General features: G+C 46.8%; 1 protein-coding gene across 2 annotated transcripts in view; it reads right to left on the reverse strand.

Moving 5' to 3' along the window:
- Nucleotides 1-27,951, reverse strand: part of DOCK1 (dedicator of cytokinesis 1) — a 528,830-nt gene that overhangs the window by 463,470 nt on the left and 37,409 nt on the right. For both annotated transcript variants that reach the window (XM_082855005.1, XM_082855004.1), the window contains exons 2-4: nucleotides 14,444-14,527; nucleotides 6,971-7,011; nucleotides 2,945-3,000 (exon numbers count right to left, since the gene is read on the reverse strand). In XM_082855005.1, coding sequence (XP_082711131.1) covers nucleotides 2,945-3,000; nucleotides 6,971-7,011; nucleotides 14,444-14,527 — 181 coding nt within the window. The remainder of the gene's footprint in view (nucleotides 1-2,944; nucleotides 3,001-6,970; nucleotides 7,012-14,443; nucleotides 14,528-27,951) is intronic.

Below are 27,951 nucleotides of genomic sequence, written 5' to 3' on the forward strand. Positions count from 1 at the left end.
TTATTCTTGACTCATGATCTACCAATATCTGTGCGCTGGTTTTTATTAAATCAACCACTGTTTTCTGGTCACGTGCTCTGCATCGGGCATTGCGCTGAGTAGGACTCATAATATTGGTATCTGGGACTGGGTCAGAGACTGAATTTGGTGGCTTGTGAAGTCAGACCACCTGGGCCTACAGGTCCTGAACAGACAAAACTCCCATCAACATGAAGTGTCCAGGGGGCATTGAAATAGGTCCCACCTACATATCTTCAACTGCCTGGAGCCCAGACCTGTGGGCAGGACCCTGGCTGCAGCTCACAATCGGGGTTCAGGGCTGCAATGACTCACTGATGGCGGGGTGCTCCCCAAGGAAGAAACACTGGAGTCCCTGAGAGAGGACCAGTCGCTCCAGAGAGGTCTGGCCACATGCACCAGCGGGATAGCAGGGACCAGACGTCCAGAGAGGGCTGCCCGCGGGACCACCCCACACGAAAGTGCTGTTAGGAATTACCCTTTGCTGGGACATCATCAGTGTCCATTACAGGACGTGATGGTTACAGCAGTCCTACCAACTCTGTCACCGAGTTTCCCAGTAGGGATGTTGATGAAAATGTGGTTGACATCATATGACTCTGTGATGTCATCCCTGCAAAGCCTCCAGGGAGAGCTCCTCTACGCACAGTGCGAGGACGCTCGTCAGTAACTGGGCTGCACTCATGTCACAGAGCCTGAGTTTCATGCTGGGTCCACTGGGCTCTTCCCACTGGCTAGGAGACACCTGGAACTCAATGAGACCCCGCTTTCCCCATGGGGGAGGGCCTCACTGCACACGGTGGACCCCGGTCTCAGCTCTGGATCCTTCTCACCTTCTTTCCTGCATTGGCCTGATCTGTCCCCTGGACTGAGTGCCAGCTGGCTCTAAGGTATCTGACGCGGCTGTGCTGTTACCTCTGTAACCACCCTGCTACCTGCTGGGGGCCAGCAGTAAACACACCCGACAGTGCCTGTCACAGGTGGTGACTCATATGAGCTCCCTGGCTCTGCATGACTGAAGCAGATGTCACGGGACAAGTCAGGGCCGGAGGTCCCCATCCAAGCGTTTCCCACAGAGAGGCGACAGCTGAGATGCAAGAACAGAAGCCACCTCAAGGGGGGAGGGGCAACAGAGAACCAGGAGAAGGTAAGGAGGGCGCCCTGAGAGGGGCAGGCAGGGGTGATGCAGGGCAGGGAAGCACCAGAAGCCACAGGAGCTGAGTGCAGCGGACGCCCGCCAGTGTCAGATGCGACAGACAAGCTCCAGAGAGGAGGGCTAAGAAGACGCTGGCGATTAGGAGGTGTGGTAACCATGTCAGTGTCAGGGGAGGGGACAAACGGGAATTGCCTTGGTCACGAGGCTAAAGGTACAGGATCGGTGGCAGCCGCAACGCAGCCACGATCTGGGGTGTCTGAGCGTGAAGGAAGGCCGGTGTACAGAGAGGAGAGAGAGCCTGCAGGAGAGACGAGATAATGAACTTGGACAGCAAGGAGACAGGCAGGGGCAGGATGAAGAGTGGCCGGCACTGGAAAGGAGGAAGGACCAGGAGAAGAAAGGGAAGGTGATGCCCACGGTATCCGGAGGAAAAGTACGGAGTGAAACCACCAGTCAAGTCTGAAGGCAGGAGGTTCTCTGCCAGGAGGGAGGCGGGAAGCAGCCAGGTTTGGGTGGGAACAGCCGAGGGAGGGTTAGGGCAGGTATCAGTAAGAGCAATCACAGGAGCCCTGGAGCATCGGCAGAGAACTTTCTAGACTGCTGGTTTCACCGGTGCCCCGTTCGTTTGCTCACGCTGGGGCATGTGACACTAACCCAGTGACAGGAACAGAAGTGTCTGTCTGCCTGTCCATCTGGCTGTCAGGGGGTGACTCTACTTACGAAGAATCCACACAGTCCCTTGTGCCCTTCACTATTATGCTTCGTAATTACATTTTACATATACTCATTTGTATACATCAAAGTGCTTTTTAAAAAAATAATTCCTCTACAGTCTGATGTCCAGACTGATCCTGCTACAGACTGATGTAAAATACATGAAAAGCACACTTTATTCAACTATTTCCACAGAAGGATGAAAGTTTCAAAACTTTCCTCTTTTTACTTCCCTTTGAAACTGTACATACAAAACATTTTATCTGTAGAAAAAAGGACCCTATTACAGGTCATCACATTTATGCCTCTAAATTATTTTCTTCGTTTTAATCGGAACTACAGAGCCCGACCTAGTCCTTTCCGTATGTTAAAAGTACACTGCTTGGAAAGGCAATTTTGCAATCAGCCGCAGAGATGTCATTATGCAGTAATCATATGGTTAGTAATTTTATCATTTACATATTTAACTGAGCGTGAAGATGTAGCAGAGACAAAAAAGGAAAACATTTTAATGCTCCTTCCTCCAAGTTCGCACCTGGCTATTCATTTGCCATTCCCGCCTAATGGGTTCCTGTTCTACAAATGTCCTTTTAAAGATCTTATACATCAGTTTTATGACCTCTAGGAAACATACGTCAGCATTAAGCAACGTGTAAATTCACACACACCCCAATTTAACAACTGTTGCTTCACCCTCAACCCCATTTGCGTCACAGCCTGCAAAGTCTTCCGGGAAAATGGATTCAGAGCTGGGGGCGCCGTGCAGGCTTTGCCTAATAGGTGGCTCACAGAGGAAGAACTACGAAGCTTTCCAAACCCGCATCAGGTTCAAGGAGGTTGGCCGCAGTTCCGACGCTGACTTAACTTAAGACTGTGTGAAGGCTCAAAGCCATGCTGTGGACAGCCCTAGATCAGCAGTTTCCCTTCTCTCCCCAAACTCCTGTCACATCAGGGTCAATGTCACCCATTGTCCAACCCCCAACATCGCCCTGCAAAGAGCCTCAGGCCAAATACAATCACTGCACGACTTCATTTAAATATCAAGACAAGACTCACCCTTTTCCTTCAACTATGGCTTCTTTAAGATGAATATATGAAGCAGGAAATATACCCTTTGGGAGGAAAAAAGACAGTAGGTTTTATTATTAATATGAGTACTGATTGCAAATCGAACGACTGCCCCCCCAAAATGGAGGTGGGGATGTGGCTGGATCACTATTAAATCTTCAAGCCTAATGCTAAGTAAGTCTCATACACAACACAGCACAGAAAACAAAGAAGTGTAAAAGATGGCAACTCCTTCCGCTTGTGTTTCAAAGAGGCTGCGGATGTCTTAGAAGAAAACAGACGCAATCTGTTTGCAAAGAAAAAATCCCACAGGGACTTTGCTGTGCCTTCTCCACGGGCCACACCTCGTTTTTACTGCTGACCTCAACACAGGAAGACCCACAGCCAGAGGATGCCTAAGAACAAGTTCTGACAATGGCTTCTGACAGCTCTTCCTTTCGAAATACTAAAACTGTCATCAAAAGTTAGTTTATACCGTTGATCATCACATAGGCACTGACTGCTTACCTGACCCAAGGAGACTTTCTCAACCATCTCCAGAGGGGCCGTCAGATAAAATAGAGAAACTGGGTGCATTTCGCCCAACCTGCCAGACTCCTAGGGGGAGCACACCAGGTTACACGGAGACAGGGCTTGGCACCCCCAAGCGTACGGCACACAGGGGCCCAACAGACAGTTCCGAGGGAGACAGCTCCTCAAGAGGACGGTCAGTGTCAGGCGCCGTGTGTGAAGCGCCAGGAGCTTTACCAAGAGTCCTGGTCCTGCTTCCTGAGCAAGGACACTACCTCCCTTCCTGGAGGGCAAGCAATGGGGCACCAGGCCCCGGGATCTTGCAACGATGCAACGCAAACAGGTTGCGGCTTCCCATGTGAGATGTCATGCACGCAGCAAAAAGCCAATCAGTGGCCCTGGTGGCTTCGGGCACCTGCTGTGGGAACAGGAGCTTCCGACTAGGTTTCCCTGGCATCTGGCCCCAAAGGATTTCCACAGGAAATCCAGAAACCACCCTACTAATCCTGCTTGGGAAGGGGGCATGGGCACCACTGGTTCAGATTCCTCCTGCCTGCCAGGGAAGTGGCTGCACTTCATGTGAAGAAGAATTAGCACAGAGAGGGAAGGAGTCAGGCAGAAAGACAGAGGCTGACCACCACAGAGGACTGCGGGGGCCCGATGCTAGGACACCTCCAGATCCCAGGACGGTCTCCAGGTGCACATTTGATGTCAACAGGTGAGCACGGGGCGGGGAGGGACGACGGGACGGACACATATACAAATAAGCCAGTCTCGCCCCCTGCCCACGTCCAGAGATGTCCCTCAGTCTCGGTAAACCTGCTCTCGAGAATCATGGAGCCCCAGAAGGGACAGTGAAAGAAATGAGGCTGGACACATCTGGAGGCTTGAAATAAGCGACTTTTTTTTTTTTAAATTCATTTTATTTTTGGCTGCATTGGGGCTTCGTTGCTGCGCGCGGGCTTTCTCTAGTTGCAGGGAGCGGGGGCTACTCTTTGTAGCGGTGCACGGGCTTCTCATTGCAGTGGCTTCTCTTGTTGCGGAGCACGGGCTCTAGGCACGTGGGCTTCAGTAGCTGTGGCACACGGGCTCAGTAGTTGTGACTCACAGGCTCTAGAGCACAGGCTTAGTAGTTGTGGTGCACGGGCTTAGTTGCTCCGCGGCATGTGGGATCTTCCCAGACCAGGGCTCGAACCCGTATTCCCTGCATTGGCAGGTGGAATTCTTAACCACTGCGCCACCAGGGAAGCCTGAAATGAGCAACTTCTCCAGCTGGGGCGGTCGGGACCAGCCCAGATCTATTGCTCATCTGTGAATACCAATAAAAGGATGCTTCCGGAACACAGAGTCAGGTTACTAGGAGCCAAGTCCCTTCTCTGCCACTGCCTGGGGCAGGGGTGCTGATGCAAAATCACGACCTTTTTAAGGCTTCAATTTCCTCATCTGCTAATGAAGATTTTAGGTGGAAAAATAAATATGCCCCTACCCAGCTCTGTGAGCTGTAAAGTCAGGGCCCTGTGGTGCAGGGTAGGAAGGATTAGGGCTCGTGGAGGCATGGGGAGTTGGGAGAGATCCCCGACTGGGAAGGTGGTACCAGACACCAAATACCAAATATCAAAGAAAAGTGAACAGCTTCCCCGGGATGCACATGAAGTTGCAGCTTTGTCACTGGGGAGAGGGGATGGTTCATAACCCTAATCTCTTTATTAATAAAGTCCTCAACTGTGGCTTTCTCACATGAACCTCAGGTTTTCATCTGCAGGAATACATTCTTTTTTTTTTTAATTGAAGTATAGCTGATTTACAATGTTGTGTTAATGTCTGCTGTATAGCAAAGTGACTCAGTTAAATACACACACACACACACACACACACACACACACACACACACACATACTTTCTTTTTCATATTCTTTTCCACGATGGTTTATCACAGGATATTGAATACAGTTCCCTGTGTTATACAATAGGACCTTGTAGTTTATCCATCTTATATGTAATAGCTTGCATCTGCTAATCCCAAATTATGGAAGAGATAATCAATGTGAAAATAGAACTTTCCCTGGAGAAATCTATTCCAGCAGCCGCCTGGTTGGAATCTACCTTGTTCAAAGCTCAAGGCTCCAGGTCATTGGATGTGTAGAGACTCAGAGCCAGTCTGAGCTCGGCAGGGCGGAGGTGGGAGGTCCTGGCTCCCATTTGCAGATCTGACTCACCAGGTATCCCTCACAGCATCTCTCACATTAGGACAGACTATGCCAGAGAAAGGCTGCCGTGAAGCTCAGCCTGGAGGCCTCCGAGGTGACTGAGACCAGAGGATGGACAGCTCCCACCTGTCTGGCACAGCCTGAGAGCAGGGCGTCTGGGGAAAGCAGATGAAGAAGGCCCTGTGCTTGCACAGCTGGACTCCAGCAGCCTTAGTTACAGGCTCTGGACCACAAGAGGAGACCAGCCCAGTAACTAGATAATGAGAGGCCAAGCTAAGAAACAGATAAAATGAACCATCTGTCAAGTATAATGAGATTTTATAAGGTAACGTGGACAGCCAAACCACAGCTTAGAATGGACAGTACTTCAGAATCATAGAATGAAGTGGAAGAGCCATCATTAGATTTTGTGAAGCTGAGAATGGAAAAGCCACAACAGAACTGTGTACGGGACTGTCCACCGCAATGTAACTGCACATCTTAGCTTCAGAAATTCAAACAACCACGCATGCAAACTGCCCTGGAAGGCAGAACCTCTTTCTTTTGCCAGCGACGTAAGCAGTATAAAAATAGTTATAAGCAAGAGGGTTTGAAAAAGCAAGCATGAGCGCTGCAAATCTGCTAATTTATCCTCAAGGATAATGCAAGATTGAAAATCGTGAGCAGTACCTTCTTCTCAAGTCATTATACCCAGATCATTCTCTTACACATCCTGTGCTTAAACAGGATGCAGAATTCTACAAGGAAAAGAAGAGTCCACCTCTCATGACAACGGGTCAATATCACGCCACAACCCAGCCATTCACTCACAGAAATGAAATTGCAATTTCTACGTACATATGTTGTTCAGAAGAAAACAATTCGGGAAGGGAAGTGATAAATTAGAAGTTTGGGGTTAACATATACACACTACTATATATAGAATAGATAACTAACAAGGACCTACTGTACAGCACAGGGAACTCGACTCAATATCTTGTAACAACCTGTATGGGAGAAGAATCTGAAAAAAAATGGATATATGTGTATGTATAACTGAACCACTTTGCTGTACACCTGAAACTAACACAACACTGATTATCAACTATACTTCAATTAACAAAATAAAATTTTTTTAATTAAAAAAATTTTTTAAAGGAAACAATTCAGGGTAGCCTGTATTTCAACCCATGTATTTTTTTAATTCAGAGAAAGAGATATATAAGGACAACTCTTAGGCACCACGAGACAGAATTTATTTCCTCGCCTATTGTGATTTATGGAGGGACATGCACTGTGTTTAATAACAAAGACTTACCTTCTTAGACTTTTTCCTTAAGGTGTAACCTCTGTACCACCCTAAACAAACACAAAAGCGAAACAGTTAGTACAAGGAGACATCACAGCATCCTAACAGCACCTTCCCGCTGTCAAGAACTCATTGTTTGCAGAACCAGGGAAGTCAGCCCGTAACAGAACTCAGTAATCTTAAGGCTTTGGAGAGATGCTATGGGGTCTCCTAAACAGCATCTCAAAACCACGCTTGAAGCCTGGCCAGGGGCCTCTTCACACAGACCTCCAGCTCCTTCACCTGCACCTGCCGCACGCGGCCTTGAAGGCGCCAATGAGAACTGAAGAAGCACAGTTCCAGGAGGAGGAGTGGTCCTTTTGACCACCCGGCCCTAGGCAGGCTCCTGGAGTGTGCATTTTCGTATCTGTTCCTCCGCCGGATGGAGCGGGGTCACTGCCAAGTGCACATACCAGCATCCTCAGATCATCAAGAGCTGCCGCGAAACAGAAATCCTATTGAGAGCCGACTTCCTCCCTCTAAGGGACGGAGGGGGGCTTCGCCCTGGAGCAGCCACGATCGCACAAAGTGCTTCTGTGGCAAAGGCTGGACCCCCAACAGGAAGCACCGGGCCCAGGAATACAGGTCCGCCTACCCCCTTGGGGTCTGGCCTAGATTCAAGTTCCCATTCCCTCACGTGGGGAGGACAAGCAAACAGAGCAGAAGACAGACGTGCTAGCACTGCTGGCAGGAATTAAATGCCAAATGGAAGAGACATTCAGTGCCGGACTGGACCGGACCACTCCCTGTCCCTTCCACTTCAACTGAGGGCAGAAATCGCCCCTGCCAGTGCCCAGGGGTCCACGGCAGGCCACCCACCTCCCAACAACTACGCCGCGGCAGGACGTCGGTGGATGTCTCCTTATCCCAAACACTCTGAAGCTGCTGTAGGCCACCTCACTCCAGAAAAGGAAATCAAAGCTCAGACAAATTCCAACTCAGCCCCCCAGGAGCAAAAGGACGGAGATACTTGGAAAGCGCCCGTCGAGTCAACTCCCAGAGAACATCCAAGTATTGGGCTTTTATACAGTGAAACAGTCAAACCTCGGAAACCTGGGATACGTGAATGAAGGTGCCCAGAAACTGAAAACGGGCCTACATTGCACCAATGACCACACACCTCTAACAGAGCAATAATTTAACAACCAGAGGTGGAGAGGAACCAGAAAGCGACGGGGTTAAGATCCTCCAGGTGCTATGAAGAGATGCTTTCTGAGCATTCAGAAAAGAAGCTGGAAATCGCTAGGAGTCTCGCAAAGGATCTGCTAAGACCTGGATACAAACAACGAACCCATTTCACTTCCTGACAAGGGAACCGCACAGATTAGGGGGCACCGCAGACACAAAATGCCTGGATTTTCCTGCACGTTTGGAGGATTACCTCCGGAGAGCCATGCACTGTCTCCTTCGCGGGTTTCTACCTGCCAAGGCCAGAACCAGCATCCACCCAGGACAGTGTTCACAGACAGTGAAACGGAAAAAGTTCAAAAGGCTGTATTCAATGTAACGGACTGTCCGCTATCCTGTTATTTTATCCTTCCGGTATTTTCAGTATTACTTGGCCCTTTCTTTTCTGAAACTGACATGGGATGAATGTCCTAGAACATCCAAGGAAATACTTCAAAGTGACAAGAAGAAGACAGAAACCAAGTCAAAAATAAGCAACGTTTATAAACAATGTATAGAAGAAGGAACCTGAAAGACTTACACATGAATGAAGAGATGCTCACACTAATAATCAGATAAATCAAAATTTAAAACATAATGTTACTGCACAGTTATTATAGGGAGAGAAATCTCAACGCTGCAGGATTCTGGCAGCCCCTGGCACTGAGAATGGGAGTGGAGACCACACAACCAGTGTGAGCGTGACCCTACTTATCCAGAGTATATAACCCCACACCCCGTGAGCAGCCGTGCACCCCAAAGACATCCCACATACCCATCCACATGCAGCGGGGCAGACACAGGAGGCCCGTGGCAGCGTGATCTAGGGGGGCAGAATGAGTGCCCAGAACTGGAGGGTGGCTAGCAACACGTGCAGGTGCACACAGAGCAGTGAGGGCCACGGACTAAATATATACACACGACAGGACTGCGTCTTGGAGCACAGTGCTGAGTGAAAAGGGAAGAAACAGAATGAGGGTCTTCCCTGGTGGCGCAGCAGTTACGAATCCGCCTGCCAATGCAGGGGACATGGGTTCGAGCCCTGGTCCAGGGGGATCTCACATACTGCGGAGCAGCTAAGCCCGTGCGCCACAACTACTCTAGAGCCCGCAAGCCACAAATACTGAGCCCATGTGCCGCAACTACTGAGCCTGCGCTCTAGAGCCCACGAGCCACTACTACTGAGCCCATGTGCCACAACTACCGAAGCCCATGCACCTAGAGCCTGTGCTCCACAACAAGAGAAGCCACCGCAATGAGAAGCCTGCGCACCGCGACAAAGAGTAGCCCCCACTCGCCACAACTAGAGAAAGCCCGCACGCAGCAACAAAGACCCAACGCAGCCAAAAATAAATAAATAATTTTTTAATAAAAGGAAACAGAATGAGAGCTACAACCACATTTATACACATGACCTAGAAGGGTGGGATAGGGAGGATGGGAGGGAGGCTCAAGAGGGAGGGGATATGGGGACATGTGTATGCAGATGGCTGATTCGCTTTGTCGTGCAACAGAAACTAACACGGTATTGTGAAGCAATTATACTCCAATAAATATCTATTAAAAATATTTATATATATATATATATATATATATATATATATATGTATATATGCGTGCCAACCAGTACAGGCCAAGAGAAAAATTCCCTTCAAACACAGCAGAAGGGTTTTTCCAGAAGAAGGGAGAGAAGAAAGAGTTGAGCTACTGGGATAAAAAGATAAGGGGTCCTTTGATTTTACTTTATGATAACAGACGGTGCTTTCTTTTTTAATGGCCTCTTCCTAAGCAAAAGGAACACCTAGGCTTTCCCTTCCCAAGAATTTCTGCGTCTGTTATTCCTTCCACCAACTGAGGACCCAGACTATGTGCCAGAGGCCACACTAGACAGAGCAAATGTAGAAACATCAATAGACTAGATCCAATTTCTGCCCTCCAAGGGCTCACACACCAGAAGATTCCCCTACGACAAGCAGGGCTCAAACCACCAACAAGGGCAGAGATTTGAGCATGAAAGCGAGAGGACATCCCTGCAGAGGTTTCATGCAGGGAAGTGGGGGGACATAGAAGGATGATGAGTGGCTGCTGCTTTGGAGGGGCAGGCCAGTGGGAATGCAGCTATAGGAGCAGGAAGGTGCATGGCTCATTGAATTAACAGGCTGATTCACTCCTCCCAGGCAGGGCTCAACCAACCTGCTCCAAACAAGAGACACCCGCCCCCCAACGGCAAGTATAGGTCAGACGTAGTCCTGAAACACAGGGAGGGCCCCGTCCAGCCCAGGAAAACGGCAGCCAAGTCAGTGGGTTCCACTGTCCCAACAGGACAGGAGCACACACACTCAAGCCCAGGACTGCAACCAACTGAGGACAGGACCAGGCAGAACAAAGCAGGCGCAAGGGAGTCGGAAAGGAGCTTCTGCCCAGGGAGGTGTGCTTAGGCGGAGTCTTCAAGGATGGCTAGTCAGATGGAGGAAGGAGGAGGGAGGCCCGGCAGAGCACAGGCGCAGAGGGGCGCTCACCAAGCATCTGAGAAGCCACCGGCAGCAAAGCTAGGACACGTGTGAGAAGAAGGCTGGGGGGACTTCCCCGGTGGCGCAGCGGATAAGACTCCACGTTCCCAATGCACGGGGACCAGGTTCGATCCCTGGTCAGGGAACTAGATCCCACACGCATGCCGCAACTAAGGAGCCGGCGCAACCAAATAAGTAAATAAATTATAAATATTAAAAAATAAAAGGCTGGGGCTCAGGTAGGACAGGAGGAAACTAGATCACTAAGGTCCTGGGTCCTGCCCACCTCACAAGTACCTGCCTGGATGGACAGGACAGTCACCTGTGTCAGGTGTACTGTGTCCTGCTCTGAGTACTGAACTACAAGACAGCCAAAGGCCGGATCTGACCAAACCACGCCCTAATGGACAGCATCTGCGTGCGCACTGGGCGTTCTGGAGCTGTCCTGGGTACAACATTTTGCAGGCACCCGGGCCGGGGGCAGGGCGCAGACCCAGCCCAGAGGATGGAGGTTCTGGAAGCAACACGGGATGAGAAGCACAGCTGCGGTGCTCTCCCACTAGGCTGGGGCCAGGTGGCCAGTCACCTGGGACAAGGCGCAAAGGATGGCTGCTGGGTGGAGGCTGCACTGGAGGGCCTGGTGGTCTTCTGTGAAATGACAGCCTTATCAACATGACTACTTTTTCCAGTTTGTTGTGGGTTGAACTGTGTTCTGCCCACCCCAAACAGATGTTGAAGTCCTAACTCCCTCCACCTGTGGGTGTACCCTCATCTAGAAATAGGGTCTTGGCAGATAATCAAGTTAAGATGAGGTCATTACAGTGGACCTAATCCAATACAGTGTCCTTATAAAAAGGAGGAATAGACAGTCAAAGTCAAGCGCAGGGAGGACGCCATGTGATCACACAGGCAGAATCCAGGGCGTTGCATCTGCAAGGCAAGGAATGCCAGCGATGTCAGCAAACCACCAGAAGCCTGGGGAGACCCGTGGAGCAGGTTTTGCCCCTCTCAGCCCTGAGAAGCAACCAACCCTGCCGACACCTTGATCTTGGACTTATAGCCTCCAGAACTGTGAGGGAACACGTTTCTGTTGTTTAAACTCCCCACTGTGTGGTACTTGGTTACCGTCGCCCCAGGAAACCCAGAGGCAGTCCTCTCAAGACCTTCAGCTGACAGATGCTGGTGGCAGGAAAAGGAATTAAGGTGCATTTGGAAGAAAATAGATCATTATCACTTTGAAAATTTTGAACAAATTAAGTTCCCGTGTTGCGGTTTCATCAAAAGAATGCCTTCCTAATCTGGGTGCAATGCTGTGGTCTCACACAGGCACAGCATCCAGCCCGTGGAGATCCTTCTGGAAATGAGCAGGTGACAGGACTGGCATCTCCTTGGCTGAAGAGTCACTTAATCAACATCGGTGACCTGGGCTCACCTCTCCTGTCTGGTTGACCCTGGACACTGCTTAAAGGCAGAGGCATACCCCGAATGAGCCCTCAAAGCTCAGTCCACCTCCCTGGTGACCGGAAAAGTTCTTTGCTTTGTTCTGTGCCCCAAGCCTCCATGAGCCTGAGACAGAAACATTAACCATAACTTGCAGGTAAGTGTGTTCTTTGAACCTTAATATAAGGAATAATCATCTAGAAATTATATTCTCTGGAGCAATCCCAGTAGTACCCTACCCTGAACAGGATCACATAGAAAGGGAAAGTTAAATTTGACAACCATAAATAAATTTTCTTAGGGGAAAAGTGGAAGGGGTGAGGAGAAAAGAAGAAGAGAATGCCAAACGCTAATATAATCCATAAAATTTAAACAGAACAAGAGGAATGAGCAGTAAAACAATTATTCCATTGTTATTTGATGATAATAAAGTCACCAAGTTTCCCAAAATCAAAACTACTTCCCCAAATGCATTTCTCTGATCGGATTCTGACTAAAACCAAAAAAGACAGCAGTTAAAGAAGGGGAAGTCGTTTTATGTTACAGGGGCTTTACAAAGACTGGAATATTTTTATCAGGACTTAGAAGATTGATGAGCCCGGAAACTAAGTACTCACTGAAGAATCCTTTATCACGATGCTGGCCAAACAGTCAAATGCCTGCCACCAATTATTTTTTTTAGTTAAATGTACAGGGATCATCGACTCACCTAAGGATTCCCCTGTTTAAAGAGTGCATTCTTCTTACAAAGCAAAAAACAAGAAGTCGCAGCTCCTGCTACCCCGGGCTGCACAGGAAATTGTTATCTATTCAGGAATGACATCATTGCCCAGTGTTTATTAACTAGGATTTCAAATGCAACTGACCGGGGGCAGAAATAAAAAAAGATGTAAGAGCGCTCTTCCTTCAGATCTGAAAAGTGTCTGAGATGAGCGCTTTGATCCTTAACCTCTAGTTAATTTCTCTATTTCCTCTCAGCCACTGGCCATATATATACTGGGAGCAGATAAAGCAATCCAACTGTCAGCTGTAAAAACTGAAACCAGGCAGAAGGTGCCCATTGCAGCTACTCATTCACATAAAGACCGTATTTGCAGTATTACATCTGCTTCCAGGCATATGACACAAAAGCCGATTTTTTTCCCCCCAGTAGGACATTTCTTAGGGTAAAAGGTGCAAATGGAATGGAATTCCAAGCCAGCATGAGTCAGAGGCGCAAGTGAGGGACATGGACGTGGACATGGGTATTTTAATGGGTTTGCGCTTCTCCAGGAACACGGGAGCAAGCTGCAGCTTGCCTGGTGCACAGAAGCTGAACACTGCGTCACTCGCGTGCAGAGAGGATTCCAAAGACCGAGTCTGAAGATCAATTTGTGATTGCTACGGGATGTGTGCAATTTCCTCTCCCCGTCACCCAACCTCCTACTTGGAAGGGTCTGGCTAAACCCAATCTGAAAGCAATTTTGCTGTTGGAATTATCAATTTTAATCAGTTCTCTTTTTTCCTATGTTATATGGAAGTCACCCCCCTTGAACAAGAAACAAAGCCACCAACACTCCTCTCACACATGTGAGGAGTCTAAAACTCAAGTCCGTCATTGCTCCTTTTCTGTGCAACAATAAACCAAAGCATAGAACGAAAGGTGTCCCGTTTTAATGATTTGCAAAACCCTAAGTATGAAAACCAATTGTCTGAAAACCCAAGGACATCAGGAAACCACTGTCACCGACAGTATATTTATTGGATGATTACAACAATTGCTTTACTGGACCACATCCCACAAAGCTGTGACAATCTCTGTTCACCATTCAGAAAATGGGGTCATAGATTTTTTAAAAAGGAAATAAGAAATGACAATTTTGGTTCCTCTCAGGAAGTTGTTAACAAATCTACGTGAGAGCATAAAAAGTCTCACCATTCACATAAAACACCTCAAAACAATGAGCCTAACACTAAAATATCTTAAATGTATTTAAAAAATTTTTTTCAAGTGGTCAGTTATTAACAGTCAAGATGGACATACATTTGCAAAAGAGGAAACAATGGGGGTTTTTTTCTTAACAATAAAACAACTATTTCAACAGAAAACTTGAGAGGTTAAAAGTTTAGGAATTTAGTTTTAAGTTCACCTTAAATGAAAAAAAAAAAAAAATTGATTTAAATAACAGATAACCTCACCACTGCCCTTTCCCGACACAGCATCTATCATGCAAGAAAACCAACCATACACGCTTTCCTAACAGGGTAATGCTTTGCCCATGACGCACTGAAAAATGTACTAACTGCACAAAACTACAAACAGAAAGACACCAAAATAAATACGCACCTTCATACGTTTCCAGGATGTGCACGGTGTCTCCTATTTGTAAAGAAAGTTCATCCGCTCCCCTGGCATCATAGTTATAAAAAGCTGTTCAGAGGAAAAAGAGGTAAGAAGATATTAGTAAAGGTAACTATGCTGGATTGTTTCTGCCATTTTTAAGATTGAAATATTCAGTCTTTGCCTGGATCATCCTCTCTGATACCCACAAAAGGAGGCTTTTTTTTCAAGGGTCCTCAGTTTAAGAAGAAGAAATTCATAACTACTCATAACACCAGAAAACCACAAGTGGTTTATTGTGGTAAAATACGTATGATGTGAAATTTGCCTTTTTAACTATTTTTAAGTGTACAATTCAGTGATGTTAGTTACATTCACAGTGTTGCTCTCCCATCACCACCATCAAGTTCCAGAACTTTTTCATCACTCCAAACAGAAACCCCATAACCATTAAGCCATCACTCCCTATCACTCCCTCCGCCAGCCCCTGATAACCTGTAACTCACTTTCTGTCTCTATGAATTTGAGTACTCCAGCCACCCCGTTAATCATACAGTATTATCCTTCTGTGTCTGCTTCTTCCACTTAGCATAATGTTTTCAAGGTGTACGCACATCGTACCATGTATCAGAACCTCATTTCTTTTTATGGTGGAATAATGTTTATAATAGAAAGAAAACTAAAGCTCTTGTCAACAACATTTCAATTATCACTTCATATACTATCTTATATTTCCATTAACAGACTTTTTTCATTAGATGACTTTTTCCTATCTGTAAATCAATGACACATGGACTGAATATTTTTTGAAAATCAAACTGATTCTTTAAATTACTACATAGCCAATGCTGCTATTAAGCAAGGCAAAAAAATATGTCTAATATTAGGAAGCAATCCTTCCAACTGACAATATGCAACAAACGTCTGAAATCCCTGGGACCTCCCTGGTGGTCCAGTGGGCAAGACTCCACGCTCCCACTGCAGGGGGCCGGGGTCCGCTCCCTGGTCGGGGAACTAGATCCTACATGCCGCAACTAAGAGTTTGCATGCCACAACTAAGAAGTCTGCATGCCGCAACAAAGATTCCGCATGCTGCAACTAAGACCCGGCGCAGCCAAAAATAAATAAATAATAAATTAATAAATTAATAATTTTTTTAAAAAAAGCAGTTCTGTTCCTCCTAGCTAAGAACGTAAAAGTCATTCCATTAAATTCAGGTCATACTTTTGCTCAAGCATGGAGATAAAGGCAACAATCACACTGCTTATGACTCCCAAAAATTCAATTAGCTTACTCTCAATAAAAATAAATAAATACAGTGATGTTTTTCCTTCCTCCTGGATTCTCCCTAAAAAGATGTCAGACTTGAGGCAAGATTCATCGTAAACCTTTCATCAATCAGGATCACACTCTCACCCATCCATCCTGAACACCCTGTTGGACTAGGCTGTCTTTTACAGCACCATTACTGTGTCCATTTCTGGAGTTCTCCCTGGTCACATCATGTGCAGACTTCTCCAACAAGCATGGGGGGCCTCCATCACCTGACTGACTGCCTGGCCCTCCTTCCAACCACACACTCCTGGCCCCTGTCACTGCTTCTCCTTGAAAGAAAGAAGTCACACCTGTGTGTCACTCCTTATTCCTCCCCTGCCAAAGGGGTCTTCCCATCCCTGTCACCTCTTCCAGAGAGCCAAGTCCAAGCATGTTCAAACCCCTTCTACAAAAATACCCAGCAACACAGCACACTTCCTGTCGCCAGCTCCATAACCAAGCTACATTTGCGGTCTCTGGAAGCAGACAGAGTGGGCAGGGTACCACCTCTCCCCAGGGAGACCTGGGTGACCTCCAGCAAACACCCTATCCTCCGCATCTTCAGCTTCCCCATCTGTATAATAAGGAGACTGATATCTACCTCATAGGATGGTGTGTGTACTCTGTGTCTTAAAGAAAATAATGCTGGGACTTCCCTGGTGGTCCAGTGGTTAAGATTCTGCACTCACAATGCAGGGGGCCCGGGTTCAATCCCTGGTCAGGGAACTAGATCCCACGTGCCGCAACTAAGATCCCGCATGTTGCAACCAAGACCCGGTGCCGCCAAATTAAGAAAAAAAGAAGTGGATCTGTTAACTTGATGCAATGTGTTGCCTGCAGTGAACACTTATTAAATTGTAAACGCTCTTATTGTGTTTGAGGGTATTTTGTTTTTACTGCCACAAAGACTTAGCAGACTATCACATGTTCACAAAGGTGCTTTGTGTCCACCTAGAGGGGTGGGATACGGAGGGTGGGAGGGAGACACAAGAGGGAGGAGATATGGGGATATATGTTTATGTATAATTGATGCACTTTGTTATACAGCAGAAACGAACACACCATTGTAAAGCAATTATACTCCAATAAAGATGTTAAAAAAATAAAATAAAACATCAATAACCATATATACATAGAAAATTCTATTTTCACAGTTATTTTCCTATATTTTCACCCATACTCATAAAATTTAAATGTCCTCAACTGACATAAATGGTTATTAGTAGTTATTAAGCTTATTTAGCATTGTATGGTGAATCTTTAACAAGAAATAACAGCATTAGATAAAGAAAGCTCAAAACATATGCCAGCCTCTCCCAGCCCAGCACAACCACTTTCAAAGCCTTCAGGAACCATAAATGCATTTATCATCGTTCTTAACAGCATCCTTGCCAGCATGCCTGTTCTATTACAGATGTGGAAAAAATAAACACATCAAAAACAATACAAATAAAATAAAATGGACAAGTCCACTGTAAATACATTCAGGTCCATGCGAATTTGTAAGGCATACACGCAAAAACCTTTAAGTAGTGGCCCCTCCGTCTCTGAAGCAGGCAGAGAAAAGCAGTTGTGAAAATCTCATACAAGAATAGAGACATTTCAAATTTAACTATGAAATGAGGCTTTAAAGACCCATGATTTCACGGATGAAGGGAAAGGGAGCCTCCGGGGGTTTATGCACGTGGCCCCAAATGACACAGCAGAGCCTGGACCACAACAATGGCTGCCCAGCCCCCAGCCTTAAGGATCCCACATTGAAATGCAAATTAAAAGACTCAACTATACAAATTATTGGACAAGGAAGTGGGAGGGAGGAGGGAGTGTGGTAGATAGAAAAATGGCCCACAGAGACGTTCACATCCAAATCCCAGAACCTGTGAGGATGCTCCCTTACACAGCAAAGGGGGCCAGTGCAGATGTGATTAGGTTAAAGATCCTGACATGGGGGTGCTAATCCCGGGTTATCCAGGTGGGTCCAATGTAATCACAAGGTTCCACAAGAGACAACAGGAGTGTCAGAGTCAGCCAGAGATGTGACCATGGGAGCAAGGAAGGGGCCACAAGCCAAGGAGAATTGGCAGCCTCTAGAAACTGGAAAAGGCAAGGAACGGACTCTCCCCAAGAGCCTCCAGAAGGAACAGAGCCCTGCCGAAACGCTGACTTTAGGACTTCTGACGTCCAGGACTGTAAGATTATAAATTTGTGTTGTTGTAAACCCCTAAGTTTGTAGTTTGTTATGGCAGCAATAGGAAACATGTGCAGGGAGGAATGTGGAAAACAATTTAAAAGTGGTATTTTGTGGTTGATTTATTCACTGCTGAGCAGGGTTGCAAGCATCTGAACAAGTCTGAGGCTGAGGTTCCCCGATGCTTGGGTGATAGAAAAATGAGAACAATGCAGTGAATTTTTCTTAAATAAGCCCAAAAGTATTCAATGTAAAAGGCTATGCCTTATTCTGATATGTGACCTTTCGAAGCTGCCCCTTTTTGGGGGTGGGGGGGTGAAAGCAGAGACGAGAAAGACCAGAGGCATCTTCTCCTTTACGAAGGATGATGATGACAGATGGCATCTGGTTTTAAAAACGTCTTTACTTGACAGAAGCACAGAGATGGCGGCCTTTCTGCAGTTTGTCTTCTTTATCTCTCTGGTCTGTTAAGATGTGGGAGCACCTCTGCAAGAGAACATGGTCATCGCGCCTTCATTCACATCTTTGGAGAGAGCAGCCTTCACCTCCCTCTGGCTGGTGGGTGAACCCTTCATGGATTCCTGCCCCTCAAAGCCATTTACCTTTCTTAATAGCCTGGCTTGAAACGGCATCACTGGGTATAAAGGCACCTTCAACATGAATTTCTCAATCCTGGACCGCAGCGTCCAGCATACAAGCTTGACGTGTTATTCACGTGAAAAGTGAAATGGGAGCTTCTTTCCCAGGATGGCGTGTTGGGGGGGTGGGGGGGCGGGGGTAGGTTTTTTCTGGCAGAGCCGGCAGCAGCACAGAGTAAGGAAGCACATGGATCGTTTTTTCCCAAAATAAAAAATAAACACTCTGGTCTGTGCTTCACACAGCTTAGATGCATCAGAGATGTTGAAAAGCCAAAGTCATCTCCTCTGCTCAGCCTCCTGATCACCCTAAAAACGGCTGCCCAGGAACGTAAGGAAAGAAGGGTGGCTCGTAAGTCATACAGGAGGGCTTCCATCTACACCAAGATTATTAATAACACTGATGGTGACGATACTACAGACGAAGATGATGATGGTGGTGGTGGTGAGGGTGATGGTGATGGTGATGATGACAAGGGTGATGACGCTGGTAGTGACAGTGGCTGACATTTACTGAGTATATTCCCTGGGCTAGCCAGGGGGCTAAAAGCTTCACATGTTCAGCTAATTCAACACTCACGACAGTCCTAGGAGGTGAAGGTAAAATTTTTCCCACGCCCTCATCAGGGTTTACAGCAGCTCAGAGTCGGCCCATACATGAGCAGCCAGTGGAGGGGCTATGCAGGGCCAGAGGCCAGCCTGGATGAGAGGCCAGAATGCCAAAGCCCTGCAGGGTCTCTTCCTCAAACCTTGCCCTCTCTGGGCCTCATGCTGCCCTCCTGATGGCTCCCACAAATCACAACATCCAGCCTGGGTCCCTGACAGGCAAACATGCCTGTGCACTCCTGAAGCCCACCAGGGTCCACAACATCATGGTAATGGATCTCTCATTCCTTACACAGAAGAACCCAAATTGAGGTAATTCCAGAAATGCAAGGTTGGTTTAACATCCAGAAAACAGATTAATGTAATGCACCAGTTTAACGGAGTAAATGATAAAAAAAGCGTATGATCATCCCAATCGGTGCAGAAAAAGAATTCAATGAAATGTAACTCCTATTCAGGGAAAAACAAAAAAACCTACTTGACTACTCTGACATTGGGGGGTGGGGGGGACACTACAGTCCCTCAGCCCATTTAAAAGATGGAAACACAGAGGCCTCCAGAGGAGTCATGACTTGCTCAAGGAGGCACAGCAAATGACAGCAGCCCTGGGACCCTGGGGTGTCCCTTCCAGACTGTCAACACCACACCACTCTTCCTGACCCAAGCCTTCACCATCTCTCATTGAGATGAAAAATAATACTTCAGCTGGTTTCCTATATAAAATCTTCTCTCCATCACCAAAGTTACCTTCCTTAAATCTTACTCCAAAACACTACGTGGTTTCTCTTGGCTTCCTGAATAATGGCTACCTGTCCAGCCCAGCGTTAAAAGCCCTGTGGGATCTGACTTGGGTCCACCTTTCCGATCTCGTCTCCGCCTCCCACTCCCCCTCCTTCAGCTCCCCTTCCCCCCACCCCAGGCCTATCACAAGCTGCTCCTGCCACTAGGAATGCCCCTCCCCCCACTCCCTCTGAAGACCCCACTTGTCTACAAGGGCTGCCTTTAACTTCACATCCTTTTCCAGATCCTTACTGAACTCTGACGTCTTCCCCAGGACCAAAAAATGGTACATGCACACCTGAATTAATTGCTTGCTTCCCAACTTTCCTATGAGCTCTGTGACACCGCAGGGCCTTGGAGGGTTACTTATCTATATCTGTCTCTTCCTCCAGACCCAACTCCTTGGGCAAAGTAAACATTTGTTAATCACTGGATTTCCCACAGCGGCTAACACCATGCCTTGCAGGCACTCAACAAAAATTCACTGCATTTAACCAGACCACAAAGTATTCCTTCTTGTGAGGTTTGCAACAGAGTGAAAGCAAACACTGTATCATGTGTTCCTTTTCAAAATGATCTTGACCTTTACAGACAGATCCAGGAGCCCGAGACTTATTCAATCCATAAGAAAGAGAGACACAATATTAGCTTTCCCAGCTCTGCTTTGGGTTTCTTCCATCTAATGAGATAATCCACCATCAGCGCGCGGGTTCAAAGCCTCCTTAACGCACCAAAGGCATGGGCTTGACCACACATCACTTCTCAAAATCTGCTCAGCTCCCAGCTTCTCTCCCTATTCCACACACTGTCCCCCTGAAACATGACTTCAGGATTTCAAGTAGCAATTTAAAAGTTAATTAATTCTTTTAGAAAGTCAATTTGTGAAAATTAATGGCTCTGTGATCTCATTCCCTTTGTCTTGCCATCAGTGGGGAAAAAATGTTCAACAGCAGGCATCTTCGCAGGGCTGGGGAAAATGCAGACCCTGTCCTTAAGGGGAAGGAGCATGGACCCTGGCTGTGCCCCCCACAGGGCCTGCTTCTGAGGGGCTGTCTGTCTTGCTCTCCTTGAGTTTCACAAGCCCAACACATGTTTATCTAGTCCACGCCAAGCACAGACATACAGCGTTTCCCAAGCCTCTATCTGGCGTCTGCTCTGGTCCAGCAGTGGGCTGGTGCTGCAGAGAAGAGCTGAGCACAATGCAGCCCCAGGGAGTAAAGTCACCCCGCAGCCTGGGTCTCTAAGGAACAACCTTTTCACATATTGGACCCATTCAGGAAAAACAGTGTAGAAAGAATCAGAAAACACTTATGCACAACCTTTGAACTTGACTCTGGGCAGGGGGCAGCTCCCACCCTACATCAGAGCTAGGGGCTGGGCTTCCTAAATTTTATTGTAAAAAAGAGACTGGCACCCACTCAATTACCAGCTTCTATGACCCACAGCCCAGTCCTTCCACTTCTCTGATTTGGGGGCAGGCGACTCAGGCAGGGTTAGAGCCTCCCAGAGGCCTGAGCCATGGTGACCCTCAGCACTGCTTTCACCATCAGCCTTACTTTTGCCCAGCACCTAACAGTACCTGGCACACAGCAGGAACTCTAACGTGGATGGAAGCAAGGAAAAGGAACAGGATAGGGAAGGGAAGGGAAGGAAGATCCTTAGAGCCTGGTCCTAAGGATGCTGCTACAAGTGTTGTCTCTAATATTTTTTAAAGATAAAATAAATAAAAAGTAAAATACTTAGGAACAAACTTAACTAAGGAGGTCAAAGACTTGCATACTGAAAACAACAGACCAATGCAGAAAGAAATTAAAAGATACAAATACATGGAAAGTCATCTCATGTTCATGGACTGGAAGACTTAATATTGTTAAGATGTCGATGCTACCCAAAGAGATCTACAGATTCAATGCAATTCCTATTAAAATCCCAATGACAGAGACTTCCCTGGTGGTCCAGTGGTTAAGACTCCAAGCTTCCACTAAAGGGAGCATGGGTTCGATCCCTGGTCAGGGAGCTAAGATCCCACAGGCCACATGGTGTGGCCAAAAAGTAAATAAATAAAAGAAACCCTTCTCTAGAGCGAGCACTCGCCCATTTAAAAAAAAAAAAAAAAATCCCAATGACATTTTTGCAGAAATAGAAAAATTCATCCCACAGGAGCCCAAATAGTCAAAACAATATTGAAAATGAACAAAGTTGGAGGCCTCACACTTCCTGATTTCAACACATACTACAAAGCTCTGGTAATCAAAACTGTGTGGCATATACAGACATACAGACTAATGGGATAGAATAAAGAGCCCAGAAATAAACTCTCACATATATGGTTAAATTATTCTGACATGGGTGCCAAGACCTGGAGAAAAGACAATCTTTTCAACAAATGGGGTGTTGGAAAAAACTGGTATCTGTATGCAAAAGAAGGAAGAATCATTCACAAAAAGTAACTCAAAATGGATAGAAGACGTAAACATAAAAGCTAATAAAACTGCAAAGCTCTTAGAAGAAAACACACGAGAAAAACTTCATGGCACTGGATTAGGCAGAAATTTCTTGGCTATGACACCTAAAGCACTGGCAGCAACAACAATGACAAAAAATAGATGTGGACTTCATCAAAATTAAAACCTTTTGTGCATCCAAAGGAAACTATCAAAAGAATGAAAAAGCAACCCACAGAATGGGAGAAAATATTTACAAATCCTGTATCTGATAAAGAATTGATAACCAAAATATATAAGGAATTCCTACAATTCGATAACAAAAAACAACGTAATTCAAAAATGGACAAAGGTCTTGAATAGACGTTTCTCCAAAGAAGATACACAAATGGCCAATAAGCACATGAAAAAATGCTCAACATCACTAGTCAAATCAAAAACTACGAGACAGCAACGAAGACCCAACGCAGCCAAAAATAAATAAAGTAAATAAATCAATTTTTAAAAACTATGAGATATCACTGCACATTCACTAGGATGGCATTTTTTTTTTAATAGAAAAGAAAAAGTATTGGCCAAGATGTGGAAAAATTGGAAACTTTGTAATATTGCTGGTGGGAATGTAAAATGGTACAGCCACTGTGGAAAACAGTTTAATGTTTCCTCAAAACGTTAAACTTAGAATTACCATATGATCCAGCAATTACACTTCCGGGTGTATAGCCAAAAGAAGTGAAAGCAGGGACCTGAACAGATATTTGTACGGCCATGTTCACCGCAGCATTATTCACAATGGCCAAAATGTGGAAACAACCCAAGAGTCCACCAACAGATCAAATGTGGTCTATACATACAATGGAATATTATTCAGTCTTAAAAAGGAGGGAAATGCTGACACAGGATACCTTGAAGACACTATGCTAAATGAAGGAAGCCACACACAGAAGACCAGATATTCTATAATTCTTCTTACATGATGTGCCTAGAATTCTTAACATTCATAGAGACAGAAGGTAGGATGGTGGTTGCCAAGGGCTGAGGAGGAGGGCAATGGGGGTTAGTGTGTAATGGGTGGAGAGTTTCAGTTGCGGAAGATGGCAAAGTTCTGAAGATGGAAGGGGGTGATGGCTGCACGACAATGTGAATGTGCTTAATGCCACAGAACCGTACACCCCAAAACGGTAAATTTATGCTATGTCTATTTTACCACAATAATAAAAAAAGATGCAACGAATAAAAAGAAAGATTGCTACAGCAAATGAGGAAAATTCCCAGTGGACCCAGCATCCCCCATTTCTGTGAGCAGTGCAACATACAAACTCCCCAGTGGGTGTAGCAGCTTCCCTTACCTGGTTCAAAACATCAGGTTCAAACTAGAAGGAGAAATATAGGAAAACTAGAGGTGATGGGCTCAAGGTCAGAAAATCCCTCCAGCTGCATGCACGAGCGTGGGTCTGACAGAATACCCACATTTCTGAAAAGGGCACCACTTTCAAAGTCACAAAGTTACTTCTCTGGGGTTCATCTCTTTCTTTCCTAGGAATGGCGAGCCTGTTTTCTCTGCCAATAAAATTCCCTGTGGCAAGATTTCATGCAATGTTGGATATTAGAATCACTGAACTCATGCAAATAATTAAAGAAATGGTGCAGGGGCAGAGCAAGATACAGGAACCGTCTTTGGTTATTCATTATTTCTTTTTGCCTTTTGTATGGAAACAGGTGTGAGGGATGGCAAAGATAAGATAGTGAAAAGAAATACATAAAAGAGTCTTCTGTCAAATTCTCACTGAACTGACAGACAATTCAAAGATATTTTAATACCTTGCTTTAGAATAAAGTATCATTGAAGCCTTATCCACAATGAGGCAGAAACTATCTCATTTCTATCTGGTCCAAAGGGTCGCAGTGCCCCAAATACGCAGGTTTCTTAGGAAATATACTGATCGTGGATGAGTCTGGGCTTTATTGCTTTTCCGTGACACGAAAAATGAGTCCACCTTTCCACACTTTTGTCTTTCCTAACGTCAGTGCCAGGGGAGAAGACCACTGACTTCATTATTGATGGTCTTTGCAAATCCACCCACAAATCAGAAAAGATTTAGCTGACCTGAATATTATCTCTTTTTGCGTTTCATTTTGCTCAGCGGCAAAGAGATGCAGAGGAGAGATGGGGGAGAGATCTAAACTCTTCAATCATCCTTCTTCAGGCAGAAAGGTTACTGCAATTTGGGAAAATATATGCCAGTGAAACAACCCAGCTCTTACCCACCCCATGCCCCCTCCACCACCCACTCCCACCCCAGCCGTGGAGACCTTATAGTGACCTCACCCCACAGGGCTGGGCAAACACCATGAGGCTCCCTACAGACGGCACTGCAGACCCACCAGCCACGTGGGATGTGAGCCCAGGGCACTGAACAACCAGGGGCTGGTCTAGCGAGGTTCCCGATGGGGAAGACAGGAGCTTGGAGCCCTCCGACGCATGTCTTATTTCTCTGCTACAGACCTGGCCAGGACTTGCAACTTCCTCCCACTGGTCAAACTGGTTCTACCTAAAGGGCACAGTGAAAACACACACAGGCCTGGGGGCCTGGGGAGACAGAAATGAGCCAGGTCCCCTCCACCGGGGCCACACCATAAACAAGGAGAGGAGTGACAGAATCGAGCTTAGTCCTGTTCACCTGTGATTCTCAACGATAAGGTCTCTTTGATACAAGCCCCAATTCCTGTTACTGGCCTTAAGCTTTGATTGGTTTTGCAGAATGAGGCCATGCCTTCTCCTCCCGTTTTTTCAAATCTAATATTAGCAGTGATGAATAAAGGGGAAAGACAAAAGGAACATTCCAGAAGGCTAATTTGTTTTTCTTCACGGCCAAAAATAATAATATCACAAATAAAGCTAGCAGTCAACCTGGGGGAAGCCTTTGTCATTGTGCAAATGTAAGCAGAGGGGTTGCCAGGTCACCGTACCACAGGGTCACCACAGCCCTCACCCCACCCCAGGACTCTGTCCCAAAGCCTACTTCTGTCTGGAATGCCCTTTCTTCCCCCTCTTCACCTGGCTTGGCCCTCCACTTCATCCATCACACGTAAGGAAAGCTTCCCCATCACTTCTCACCCAATGAGGGAGCTACTGGGTGAGAAGCACCCTCACAGGAGCTCAACAGTGCCCTCTGCCCACCCTGACGAAGCGCCCATTTGCTACTCACTGCAAGAAGCACGTATCACTTAACAGGTATCCAATAAATGCTTGTCACGGGGAGCCTGAAGAAGGGCCCCTCCTCTGGCTTCCCATTCCACGAGGAGTTCTTCTAAAACACCACAGGACGGTTTACCCCTTCACCTCTCTGCTCTCCAACTCCTGCCACACCCGCCCTCCATCAGTTCCATCACTGCATCCTCGCTTCACACTGCCTGGCGCCCAGAGTGACACCAATGTTGATCGAGTGAATCATCTAACAAATCAACACAGGTTTTCAAGGCGGCAAAACTACTACTTGAATCCCAAATCCGCTGGAAAACACTGCAGCTTCGTTTGCATTTATCTCACATTAGAAACTAAGGACCAGACTGGGATCTTAGCCGGCAGAGACAGCTTCTAACACCTCCGTTCTAACAGCCTCACCCGGGAGGCGTGTCCTGGAGGTCTGACCACACGCTCAGAATAAGCATAGTCTCACTTGGGCAAATGGTGCCAATGATCCTGCCCAGGGCACCTGCACACTCAGGCCCGTTAGCAAACCACACGCCCTGGACGGGCTGTGAGGGGCAGCAAGACTGAGCAGGTCTCTCTTGGCTCTGGGTGTGGAAAAGATGCTGCCCGGCGACCCAGCCCCTCACTGGTCACCCTTGTGTGAACCTCGTCGAGAAGAAGAGGCCTGAGTGGAGAGTGTCCGTCCCAGCACTGCCTTGAAGGAGGGAGCTGAGGGTCCTGACTTGGCCAGACCTGGGCCACCTGCCTCTCGTGTCTGTCTTCTCAGGTGTGTAGATGAATCTGATGCAAAGGCCCTGCTCCAGCCGAAGCCATCAAATGTGAGGTTCAAGTCCCCTAAGGACACAGGACCAACCTTCCCTTAATCTCTTGACCAATTTGCCCTCCATGGACAGTGCACAGATGGGGAGAAGGCAGCATGTTCACTGAGGGGGTGTTTACAGGTGGGCTGCCTTTCACAAAGCAGACCCCAGCACGTGCTCACAGACCTTTTGTGACGTGGACCCGCAGACAGGACTGCAGATCGAAGACGAGGCGGCAAACAAACCAGGGCCCAAGGGGAGGGGCTCCCCTGCCCGCCCAGTCACTGCTCAGAGCTCTCCTCTGCCCCAGACCCGCCGGCCAGGAGCTGCTCTAGGCCCAGATGGCACGAGCCTCTGTCCTCCCCATCAGGTTGCTAAGCCCACACCTGGCCAGACCTTCATGCTCTTGAACGTGGCTGTAAGTCCACAGAACCCCCAGCAAGGCCGAGGCAGGGTGCCTTCCCAGCAGAACTGACTACATACTTTTCCGAGCCCAATGCAAAGAAAAGTGTGAAGTCCCTTATTCAAAAATGATTAAAAATTTTAAGACAATTAGGATGGCTATTATCTTAAAAATAAAAAATAGGCAAGTGTTGGTAAGGAGAGACTGGTCCCCCTGTGCACTGCTGGTGGGAATATAAAATGGTGCAGCTGCCGTGGAAAAGTTTTGTGGTCCCTTGAAAAATTAAATATATGATTAACACCTGACCCAGCAATTCCACTTCTGGGAATATATCCAGAAGAACTGAAAGCAGGGACTTGAACAGGCATTTGTATAGCCATGTTCACAGCAGCAGTATTCACGATAGCCAAGACGTGCAAGAAGCCCAAGTGCCCATCAGTGGACAAGCAGATAAGCAAACCGTGGTCCATCCGTACAATGGCATATGATTCAGCCTCAAAAAGGAAGGGGATTCTGACACATGAGACAACATGGATGACCCTTGAGGACACTATGCTAAGTGAAATAAACCAGTCACAAAAGGACAAACATTGTATGATCCCACTTATATGGCGTGTTTCCGGAGTAGTCAAACTCAGAGAGACAGTAGGTGGTTTCCAGGGGCTGGGGAGCAGGGTCCAGTGCTTAATGGGTACAGAGTTTCAATTTGGGAAGATGGAAAAGTTCTGGAGATGGATGGGGATGACGGTTGCACAGCAGTGTGGATGTACTTAATGCCACTAAACTAGACACCTAAAAATGGCTAAATTCATCAGTTTTACGGTATGCACCTTTTTACCATAATTTTTTTTAAAAAGAAAGAAAAAGAAGTAAGTGCAAGGTCTTGTGTCACTGCACAGGTTTCGGGCCTATGGGTCTGGCTCTGGCTCCCAAGGAGGGTTCTTTTTCCAGGACGAAGCTGCCCCATTTCGCAAAGGCAGTGCCCTCTCCAGCAGAGCTCCTGCGACCCTGACTGCGATGTTATATTTTAATAGTCATTTCAATTGACTACAAAAATACTGCCTCACATAATAAAATTGCTTTTGCACCACGGTAGAAATACTTAGCAAGAGGCTATAAAAACCTATTTG

The sequence above is a fragment of the Leucopleurus acutus genome (genome assembly GCF_964270905.1).
Source record: "Leucopleurus acutus genome assembly, chromosome: 14".
NCBI classification, from domain to species: domain Eukaryota; kingdom Metazoa; phylum Chordata; class Mammalia; order Artiodactyla; family Delphinidae; genus Leucopleurus; species Leucopleurus acutus.